At 36.3% G+C, this 11,896-nt stretch overlaps 1 protein-coding gene across 3 annotated transcripts in view; it reads right to left on the bottom strand.

Annotated features, from left to right (window-relative positions):
• The window catches only part of LOC136255167 (zinc finger protein 271-like), a 20,386-nt gene continuing 8,490 nt past the window's right edge, over window positions 1-11,896 (bottom strand). For all 3 annotated transcript variants that reach the window (XM_066047890.1, XM_066047897.1, XM_066047903.1), the window contains one exon: window positions 1-1,869. In XM_066047890.1, the coding sequence (XP_065903962.1) occupies window positions 248-1,869 (1,622 nt within the window). In that variant the 3' untranslated portion in view covers window positions 1-247. The remainder of the gene's footprint in view (window positions 1,870-11,896) is intronic.

Genomic DNA, 11,896 nt, shown 5'->3' with positions numbered 1-11,896 from the left:
CATGAAGTAGTATAGATTCTCTAAAGGGTAAATACCACTTGGCTGTAATCAATGTACACATTTGAATTATGTATACAGTAAATGCATAAAATTATTTATTATGCAAAAAAACGAGAACAGTAGCTATTTGGTTACTATGGTAAGTGTTTAATGTCTAAAGTCCTTTACAATAATAGTGAACATACTACAGAGATACTGTAATAGGCATTCAAACCTGTGGCATCTTTGATACATTTGTAATATGACCTTAATTTTCTCCATCGTGGAGTTTCAAATGTTTCTTGAGCATAAAGTTTGTGGTGTAAGCTTTATGACAATAGTGACATTGGTAGGGCTTCTCCCCAGTATGGCTTCTTACATGATGTTTTAAATGAGATGACCTTTTGAAAGATTTTCCACAACTGTCACATTGGTAGGGCCTCTCTTCACTATGAACTTGTAAATGTCTTGTCAGTTGGTGTTTGGTTATAAACAATTCGCAACAATGTTGACACTGATAAGGCTTCTCCCCTGAATGAGTCTTTAAATGATATTGAAGTCCACTAGATGATGAGAATTGTTTACTACAATGTTTACAACTATAAGGCTTCCCTCCTGTATGTAAAGCTAAATGTTTTATTAGTAAATTGTTGTAAGAAAAAGATTTTTGGCAATATTGGCATTGGTAAAGCTTTTCTCTGGTATGAATTCTAGCTTCATGACTTCGCAAATGATCTGATCTTGTAAATGCCTTATCACAATGTTGACAATGGAATGGTTTCTCTCCTGTATGAGTTCTCGTATGATATAGAAGACCTGTTGAAGATGTAAACGCTTTGCTACACTGCTTGCACTTGAATTGCTTCTCTTTTCCATGAGTTTTCAAATGTATCTTAAGAGCACCAGATTGTTCAAACACTTCACTACAATACTGACACTGGTATGACTTTTGCTTCTTGTGAATCCATAAATGTTTCTTAAGTACCGAGTTGCGTGTGAAGAATTTGTGACAATATTGGCATTGGTAGGATTTCTTTCCTTTATGAGTTTTTAAATGATATTGTAAATTATGAGATCTGGTGAATGCTCTACCACAATAGTGGCACTGATATGGTTTCTCCCCTGTATGTGAACGTAAATGCACTAATAAACTGTTGTCCGCTGTAAATGTTTTTTTACAATATTTACATTGGTAAGGCTTTTCTCCTGTGTGAGTTCTTAAATGTCTTTGAAGAGTAGAAGAAATTGCAAATGACTTACTACAATGTTTGCAACAAAAAGGCTTCTCCCCTGAGTGAGTTCTTAAATGAACTTTAAGTGCAGAAGATGATACAAATGATTTACTGCAATACTTACAACTATAAGGTCTTTCCCCTGTGTGAGTTCTCAAATGGAGTTTCAGGGAGTAATACACTGCAAAGGCTTTGTGGCAGTATTGGCATTGATGAGGCTTTTCTCCAGTGTGAGTTAACAAATGACGTTTCAGTTTGTCCTTATTACGAAATGTCCAACTACAATATTGACATTTATAAGGACGGTCTCCATTATGAGTTTGTAAGTATTCCTGTAGATCTTCATTTTGTGTAAAAGATTTATCACAGAATTCACATTGGAAGTGTTCACTATCACCAGTTGGTATTGGTGTCTGTGATGTTGAAGAATTGGAAACTTCATGATATCTTGAGGATGTGGATGTGGGATGGTTATTTTGTTCATGTCTCCTGATATGTTGTTGAAGGTTGATCAGTGTAGTAAACACTTCTCCACATTTTCCACACTTGAACACTTGTGGATTAGCATCACAACAAGCTTGACTGTACTTTAAGTGAATATCAAAATTGTATTTTTCCACAAACTGTGCTTGACAGTGAGCACAAGTGTAGTTGGCATCTGTATAAACAACACACACAACATAGTTTGACAATGATATTATTACATCATTACAATTACTCTGCTATACGTACATAACATATTTTAAAACCAGGTGGGTACCCTCCAGCCAAGACATGCAACTGTTTGTCTGAAATCGGTTTGAGAAAATCATGTCAGTGTGTCTGTCTCTGCACAACCATGTGAGCAACAATTTCAAGCTTAAAAGAAGACTCCATTCTATTAAAAATATATATATTTACGGGTTGTACTAAAATGTTTGTGAAGGTTTATGCTAGGTAAAAGGACTGTCAAATGGTAAAATGGTCCTATGTATGTGCTGTATGGGTGATTAAGAGCTCATTATTACCTTCACATGGTATGTACTAGGAGGTAAGGAGATACTCAACTGATGTGACTCTTATACTGAATTATACATAAGTATAGCCATAGGTACTGTTCTACTGTACTGGCTAAAGAAATCTCATTAAAAAAACATGATGAAGCCAACACAAAACTTGTTTCTGTGCATTTTAAAATAGTTGATTAATTTGAACTCCATAGTAACCACGTCAAACAGACCATATGGTCACCAGGTATTTAAGTAACAGTGCTCACAACTTCAACTTGTTTTGTAATATATAAAACTTACTACATTTTTTCCTAGCAAACTAAAACTTTTTCATATACTGAGCAAAAATCTCTAGATCAAGGTGTACACATATTGTGACTAGACCAGAAGCCAGTGTGACAGGTGTACAAGTCTGGAACTGACTATTCATGTATAGATAGATACATAGGAGCGTGCGCATGAGCCCAATGGTTTGTATTGAAAAGTGTACTGGACCTTCTTGGGTGCTGAAATACCTCCCAATTGATGAAATATGACAAGTATATGGCATTGGCACGGTTAGTTTTTAAACTTGGGCTACATATAAATCATGTGAGACCTCACGCCAGGCAATGCGGATGCAGTAACTGTTGACGGGCTAAAAGATAGAGAGAGGAGTCCCACTTGAAAAAACAGTACAAATAAACACCGAAGAAGTCATCCTATGCAGCATAGTTCACTACGCGCAGATCACACGAGACTGAAGAAAGCCTGCATTGGACAAATGATAGCAGTAATTGGCTGCCACGAAGAAGGTTAGAAATGAGTATCACGGCCACCATTCAACATTGCCGCCCTCCTTCAATGCTATACTCCACTAAAAACTGTGAATTTTTTTTTGTAGAGCTTATGCTTCCAACCTCTTCTGCATACATTATAGGTTATTTTAACCTATCCACTTATCATATCTAAGCTAAGATACAGGTCACAAAAGCTTCACCATTGTAACTGGCTATTTCTTAATTAGCTATAATCTGCACACTAGTTTGCGCTGATAATCAAATCTAATCCAAAACAGCCAAGCTGTAAAAAAAGTGTGCGGCCCTCAGAAAGGCTATGGTGAAAAAAGATGTGAAATCCAAGGTGGCGGCCAAGAAATGGCTGTGATGGTAGGTTAATGGTAAAAATTTTAATAACGACAATTCAGGTGAATTTTTGTGCCGCTTCACAAAATTTACCTAAATTGTCATTATTAAAATTTTTACCATTAACCTACCATCACAGCCATTTCTTGGCCGCCACCTTGGATTTCACATCTTTTTTCACCATAGCCTTTCTGAGGGCCGCACACTTTTTTTACAGCTTGGCTGTTTTGGATTAGATTTCATTTCTTTTTGTATTTGTATACCCCAAAGCCGGCCTATGGCCAGCTTTGGGACTTTTTTAACCTATGTTTTTTTCTTTACTACAGGAAGAAGAAAGATGAAGTAGATGTACTTTAAATATTTTATCAGTAAATGTATAAATTATATATACTGTATAATACATATGTGACCGGATTTGCGAAAAGGGGTCTTCCACACACATCCAATTTGCCAACTTTGACAATTGATAACTTCAGATTGGAAAGAGCTATTGCCTTGAATTTTGGGCAGTGGTGAGCACCACTATAGCTGAATACATGGTGAAATTTGCAGGTTAATATGTTACTTGAACACTGAGTTATGGTCTCCAACGTTTACGGAATTGGATGTGTGTGGAAGACTCCTTTTCGCAAATCCGGTCACATAATATTATATTGATTACAGAAATCTCCATGGTGGTTTCTTTGTAACTGAACACTCTACAAGGTGACTTCTTCTAATTGCTCTTTCTACAGGGTGAATTGTTTGTAGCTGAATGATCTACAAGGTAACTTCTTCTAGCTGATCTCTATACAGGGTGATGTGTTTGTAGCTGAATTCTGTATAGGTGATTTGTTTGCAGCTGAGCTCTTTACAGAATGGTTTCTTTGTAGCTGAACTCTCTACAAGGTAATTTCTTCTAGCTGATCTCTCTACAGGGAGATTTGTTTGTAGCTGAACTATCTACAAGGTAACTTCTTATAGCTGATCTCTCTACAGGGTGATTTGTTCGTAGTTGAATTCTGTACAGGTGATTTGTTTGCAGCTGAGCTCTTTACAAAATGGTTTCTTTGTAGCTGAACTTTCTCCAAGTTAACTTCTTCTAACTGATCTTTCTACAGGGTGATTTGTTTGTAGCTGAACTATCTACAAGGTAATTTCTTCTAGCTGATCTCTCTACAGGGTGATTTGTTTGTAGCTGAATTCTGTACAAGTGATTTGTTTGCAGCTGAGCTCTTTACAGAATGGTTTCTTTGTAGCTGAACTCTCTACAGGGTGATTTGTTTGTAGCTGAAATCCCTACAAGGTAACTTCTTCTAGCTGATCTTTCTACAGGGCGATTTGTTTGTAACTGAGTTCTTGTTTCTAGCTGATCTCTCTACAGGGTGACTTGTTTCTAGCTGAACTCTCTACAGGTGATTTGTTTGCAGCTGAACTCTCTACATGGTTTATTGCTTTGTAACTGAACTCCATGCAAGGTGACTTCTTCTAGCTGATCTCTCTACAGGGAGATTTGTTTGTAGCTTAACTCTCTACAGGTGATTTGTTTGCAGCTGAACTCTCTACATGATGGTTTCTTTTTAGCTGAACTCTCTACAAGGTAATTTCTTCTGGCTGATCTCTCTACAGGCCGATTTGTTTGTAGCTGAACTCTCTACATGATGGTTTCTTTGTAGCTGAACTCTCTACAAGGTGATTTCTTCTATAGCTGATCTTTCTACAGGGTGATTTGTCTGTAGTTGAACTCTCTACATGATAGTTTCTTTGTAGCTGAACCCTCTACAAGGTGATTTCTTCTATAGCTGATCTTTCTACAGGGTGATTTGTTTGTACCTGAACTATCTACATGATGGTTTCTTTGTAGCTGAACTCTCTACAAGGTAACTTCTTCTAGCTGATCTCTCTACAGGACAATTTGTTTGTACCTGAACTCTCACATGATTGTTTCTTTGAAGCTGAACTCTCTACAAGGTGATTTCTTCTAGCTGATCTTTCTACAGGGTGATTTGTTTGTAGCAGAACTCTCTACAAGGAAACTTCTTCTAGCTGATCTCTCTACAGGGAGATTTGTTTGTAGCAGAACTCTCTACAAGGTAACTTCTTCTAGCTGATCTCTTTACAGGGTGAATTGTTTGTAGCTGAACTCTCTACATGATGGATTCTTTGTAGCTGAACTCTCTACAGGGTGGTTTGTCTGTAGCTGAACTCTCTACAAGGAAACCTCTTTTAACTGAGCTCTGTACAGGGTGAATTGTTTGTAGCTGAACTATCTACAAGGTAACTTCTTCTAGCTGATTTCTCTACAGGATGATTTGTTTGTAGCTGAACTATCTACAAGGTAACTTCTTCTAGCTGATCTCTCTACAGGGTGATTTGTTTGTAGCTGAATTCTGTATAGGTGATTTGTTTGCAGCTGAGCTCTTTACAGAATGGTTTCTTTGTAGCTGAACTCTCTACAAGGTAACTTCTTCTAGCTGATGTATCTACAGGGTCACTAGTTTGTAGCTGAATTCTATACATGGTGGTTTCTTTGTAACTGAACTATCTATAAGGTGACATCTTCTAGCTGATCTTTCAACAGTGTGATTTGTTTGTAACTGAACTCTCTACAAGAAAACTTCTTCTAACTGATGTCTGAACAGGGTGAATTGTTTGTAGCTGAACTCTCTACAGGGTGATTTGTTTGTAGCTGATCTCTATACAGGTTACTTATTTCTAACTGATCTCTTGAATTCTGTTCAGGGTGACTGCTCTATTAGGATGACTGCTCTATTAGAGTATCTCGATCTCGCACTTGCTACACCAAGTTGGATTTCGTGTTATAACTCCGTGGCTTTAAGTCTGATTCTTCTACACCATTGAAGAGCCTTTCTAAGATGATAACTCCATCTGTACAGCGATTTTCAAAGCATTACCCCAAGTGGTTTATCTGGTAGGCGTGGCAAGCATAATAATAATAATAATAATAATAAATTAGCTAATCTCGATTGCATAATTGTTACACACTGTTGATTTTTTCGCTGTATCTTCCTGGTTTTTAGCTCGATTTCTTTCAAACCACAAAAGGTTTGAGGTTCAATAGTTAACCTATTTACCCACCGATTTTCAGCTTCTTCCCATACGCGGTTTACCCTGTAGGCGTGACAACATATTGGTGTTATTTTTCGTGCATAATCGCTCATAACTCTTTGCCTGTTTATGGTATTCCAGCCAAAGTTGGTACCGAGATGCGCCTTTATACCCCCCTTCTGTGTGCCAAATTTCAAGGCAATCGGATAACGCGTTCGTGTTTTATAGCAGTTTTTGTAAGTGTGCGAAAAGAGGAAGAAAAATAAGAAGAAGAAGAAAAAAAACGAAGAAACTAAGCCAATTTTTGAAGTCGCATATCTTAGGAGTGCCTGAAGCGATTTCGCTCAAATTTGGAATGTGGAGTACTGAAGTTGGAGGGAATGTACACAGCAAAATTTGTCTTGTTTCATCAAGGCAGCACAGAGCTACGGAGGTGCGAAAATTGCGTTTTCTTTCTTCCTGTCAATATACTCACGGGGTTGCACGCCGGCTTCTTGGGCCGCACGACACACTACCGTGTGTCTTGATTGGTAATCAGAAAAACCATATCATATCTGCTATACTTTCATATCAGTAGCAGATTGGCACCATGACAGTATCAGATTGGCACCATGACAGTATCAGATTGGCACCATGACAGTATCAGATTGGCACCATGACAGTAGCAGATTGGCACCATGACAGTAGCAGATTGGCACCATGACAGTATCAGATTGGCACCATGACAGTAGCAGATTGGCACCATGACAGTAGCAGATTGGCACCATGACAGTTGCAGATTGGCACCATGACAGTAGCAGATTGGCACCATGACAGTAGCAGATTGGCACCATGACAGTATCAGATTGGCACCATGACAGTAGCAGATTGGCACCATGACAGTAGCAGATTGGCACCATGACAGTAGATATTAGGGCTCTCCTTAATCATTGATTACTAAATCTAATAATTGATTAATCTATATGTAGTGAACAGCATGCATATAGCATCAACTACACTTAATCAATACTGTACACAGTATAGTAGTAGTGGTAGTCTACACACCACCAAGAATAGCATTATAGTGGTAAAAGGAAGGCAGCAGTTGATATGTAGTAAGGTTTGTTTAGCTGGCAACACTAGGAATTGTTGTCAGCTAGGGGCATATTTAGGTGGGGTTCTGGAAACCCTCTTTGAAATTTGAACTTGTCAGGCTTTGCAGTTGGAACACCAAACCATTTGGCTGTACAAACATACGGAAAAATGGGAGTAGAGCGAAGATCAAGATACTCTAATAGAGCAGTCAGATATATTCTAGAGTGGTCAATATAGTACTTGAATAGAACATCCATAATGGAAATCCAAACTTAGTCACATTTAAGAAGTTTTGAGTTTTCAACTGAGAATTGGGATATATTTGAATCACTCTACAGTGCTCCTGACCATACAGTCACATGACTGATAGGACTTAAAGGGAACTAAGTATATATTGAAAATAGCTGCATAGATCATAAACTACCAAATTTTGAAGCATTTTAATGTTCAAATTTGTCAGTGACAGGAGGCTGTGCCCTCAGACCCCTGCATCAAAAATTACACTACCAAATATGGAAACCACCTTGGATATGGGTCATTCCATACCAAATCAACAAAAAAAAATCCGGACCCCTTTCAATTTTCATGAAATTTGGCACAAACGTGGCCCCTTTCAAGAAACTTTCTCACACCAAAATCTGGCTCATTTCATAGGTCTCCCTTTAAGTTATGACCACTTAAAGTTTCTGCTGAAAATTTTATTTTGCTTACACATTTTCAATAAAATGACCATAACTTTGTTTGTGATTGATGTAGAAACATCTGGTTTAGATTTTTGAAATCCTTATTAAATTCACTTTCAGGTGATATATGATGTTTTATAATTGCTCAAAGGAAAAGGTCAAACCACAAAAATGTAGCTTTTTCCTTTGATCTTAATTTTCAAAAATATATATTCTTTGATTAAATTTATTTTTGGTTTACATGTTGCTCTAATACCCATCATTCACCACTGTGAGTTTAAAGTTGGGACCAATAGTAGATCATGAGTTATAAGTGTTAATGTGTAGCCTTGTAATCACTGCTGTTTGTATGGTATTTTTCAGTGTAATTTCCAATACCAATTGCAAGTTACCTTATATTAGTATGTCAAAAATCATTTTATGCATTAAAATAGTTAGGGTTTGTATTGACAAGGGCTCACTACACTGAAACCATACTAACAGAGCCACTTTTAAAGCTAAGAAAGTTGGAGCAATAATAAGGCTGCCTAATAAAAGAATCACTGATTATGTTTTTGCTGTAAGTTCAGTGTCCTCCTATAAAATAGAGGTGGTCTTATTATAGAGGTAGCTATATTTATAAAGGATTTACTGTATAACTAATGATATTCCAATGTATTCTTTCAATTTTACTTACTGTACAATAATATTCGGCCACAGATTAGGATGATAGTTTCCAATCTTATATGCGTGTATAATGGATGCAAACGACACAGTTATTCATACATATGTACATGTAAAGTGGAATTGAAATGCCATGTCTTAGTGATATCCAAAGCTTCTTGGTCTTAATACCTAGATAGCTGCTTCGTATAGTTGCATTAGAGTAGAAATATTCTATTTTAAGTTGGCCTTTATAAAATGGTGGCCTTTAAGGTAGCTGCTAAGATATGTTACACTGTATATCACTCTTAATCATACTCTGAAAGTGAATGCCTACTACTGCATGGCCACTTAAAGGCCACCTTTATATGTTTGAACCTATAAATAATGCCTTTGCTGGAAAAATGTACACTTCTAAAACCACTATGCATTGTCTTATTCGTCAAATTAAAAATTTGATGGAATAGAGTGGAAAGTGGCCACCTGTATAGAAAGGCCACCACTCCAATAAGGCCAATTTTAAATTGTTACTGTACACTTATGCAAATGTATTAAGCAGCTACCTGCACATTAAGGCCCATAAATTTTGGCCCTAAGGTAACTGGCTTAAACTCCATACATCAACTGTATCATGATAAAAATAGCAATGTAGCTCATAATTTGATTCTATAATTGAGAATCATAGAATCATAGAAATGTTCCATAGAAATTACATTGTACAAAGGTTCACTACAGCAATTGCACACTGATGCATATCTATAGCTTTAAGTGAAATATACCAACAATCGATTAAAGAAAGGGTCAAGGCAACTAACTTCAAAGTTAAATCAAAGTGTTATAGTAAAAGTTGAGACTGAAACTGGTGCATATTGCATGACAGTCTCTACAATCATTCACACGGAAACTTGATACATTGATATCAGTACACAATTGAATTTTTGAAGGTATAAGTTGAAAAGACTGTTAATACTACATCAGTCGTTCATTACTACTTGTTAGAAAAGCTCTAGTAGATTACAATATTGAAACATTCATGCCTGTGTGAACGCAGCTACATAACATTGTTTTATTTGTAAGTGTTTCAAATTACAGTGGAACTTGTCTTAGCAGCCACCTGTAATGAAAGGCCACCTTTCTATTAAGGGCCAACTTTAAATTGTTCAAGTAAGAGATTTGTTCACATCAAACTATATAAATAGCCACCTACATTATTAAGGCCAAAAAAAATTGGCCTTACTGGCTTAGACAGTTTCCACTATAGCTACATTTGTGTATCAAAATGCATACTTGCATATCAACAATCAGCATTAAATGCTAACAGTAGCAGTAGCAGTTACTGTAGCTAGTGAAAATGTCATCAAGTTCAATATTTCACTACTATACAATAGACTTGGTGTCATAATCAGAAACAATATATACAAGCTTGATAAGGGGTAAATTACTTGAGTATATGTATTTAATTACAAGCTTTTAATGGGTTTTCTTACAAAACATAAACAAATTAACTTTACTTACAAACCAACAATGTATAAAATAATTGTGACGTACTATTATATAAAGTTACTTGCAATTGGTATTGCATCTTAGCGTATTTGAACCATACAAACAGCAGTGATTACAAGGCTACACATTAACACTTATAACTCATGATCTACTATTGGTCCCAACTTTAAACTCACCGTGATGAATGGTAAGTATTAGAGCAACATGTAAACCAAAAATAAATTTAATTAAAGAATATATATTTTAGAAAATTAAGATCAAAGGAAAAGGCTACATTTTTGTGGTTTGACCTTTTCCTTTGAGCAATTATAAAACATTATACATCAACTGAAAGAGAATTTAATAAGCATTTCAAAACTCTAAACCAGATGTTTCTACGTCAATCACAAACAAAGTTATGGCCATTTTATTGAAGACATGTAAGCAATACAAAATTTTCAGCATAAACTTTAAGTGGTCATAACTTAAAGGGAGACCTATGGAATGAGCCAGATTTTGGTGTGAGAAAGTTTCTTGAAAAGGTCCATGTTTGTGCCAAATTTCACGAAAATCAAAAGGGGTCCGGATTTTTTTTTGTTGATTTGGTATGGAATGACCCATATGCCCCTGTCAGCACTTACAATATGGCATGTTAAAGAGCTCAGGATCTGTCATGAATGTTGGTAGCCAACTAGAGCTGTACTGATAAGGATTTTTCAGTTTTACCGATATCCTACATGTACTGCATGATGTATATTCTAAGGGTATTTAGCTTGAGAAAACAGAAGTGATGTAACTTTTGCTGTGTAAAGCACTACAATACCAGGTTACCTATGGTGGTGTGGCCTGTATTACACATCCCAGAAATTAGGCACTACAAATAGTTTAATACATGCTCCCTTGTCCAGGTTTGATTAGCTGCTACACGCAGATTATCAGTTTATTATAATTTGCTTCTTTTTTTTTCCATTGTAAAATAACTCCTGTATGCAAAAACTTGTACGAAATTTCTTACACGAAAAGTTTTACATAAGATCAAAATAGAGCAGTATCAAAAATTCACATAAATCATTGCTATGTTGCTACTACTGCTTAAATGTACTGTTTGCTTTGGGCAATTGGAAACAGTGGAAATGGAAACCGGAAACGGAAAGTGGAAAACAGAAATTGTCAAATTGTTATATATGCATATCCTTTAGTAAAAACCTCATTTAGTGGTCACCTCTTAAAAGACAACCTTTTTGCAAAGATCACCTCTGTGCAAAGACCACATTGTAATTCGGTTCTAAAAGATAGTTAAGGCATACTTGATGATTACTACTTCATAGTCACTTTTTATAAGACCACCTCTTTACATGGTAATATTTCAAAAGTGTATTTTGTGACTCACAGAAAGGAGTCACCCATATTTTGATCCACACTTCACTCAAGTCATCACTTAGTTTGTACCATAACAAAAATAGTCCACTGATGCAAGTGGTTCAGAAATGTAGCTAGTCACTACAACCTACTGATCAGTGAAAAAAGTAATCTCATTAGGAGATGGTATCCTTTAGAAGTATTTTAGGTGGCCTGTCTGTTTTGATAAAGTCATGAAACTGATGTTTGGAACTTAGCTATTATGTGACAAGGCAGTCTTTGTA

Source organism: Dysidea avara, chromosome 1 (assembly GCF_963678975.1).
Source record: "Dysidea avara chromosome 1, odDysAvar1.4, whole genome shotgun sequence".
Taxonomy (NCBI): domain Eukaryota; kingdom Metazoa; phylum Porifera; class Demospongiae; order Dictyoceratida; family Dysideidae; genus Dysidea; species Dysidea avara.
Note: the sequence above shows the minus strand (reverse complement) of the source record. Positions and strands in the feature narration are given on the sequence as shown.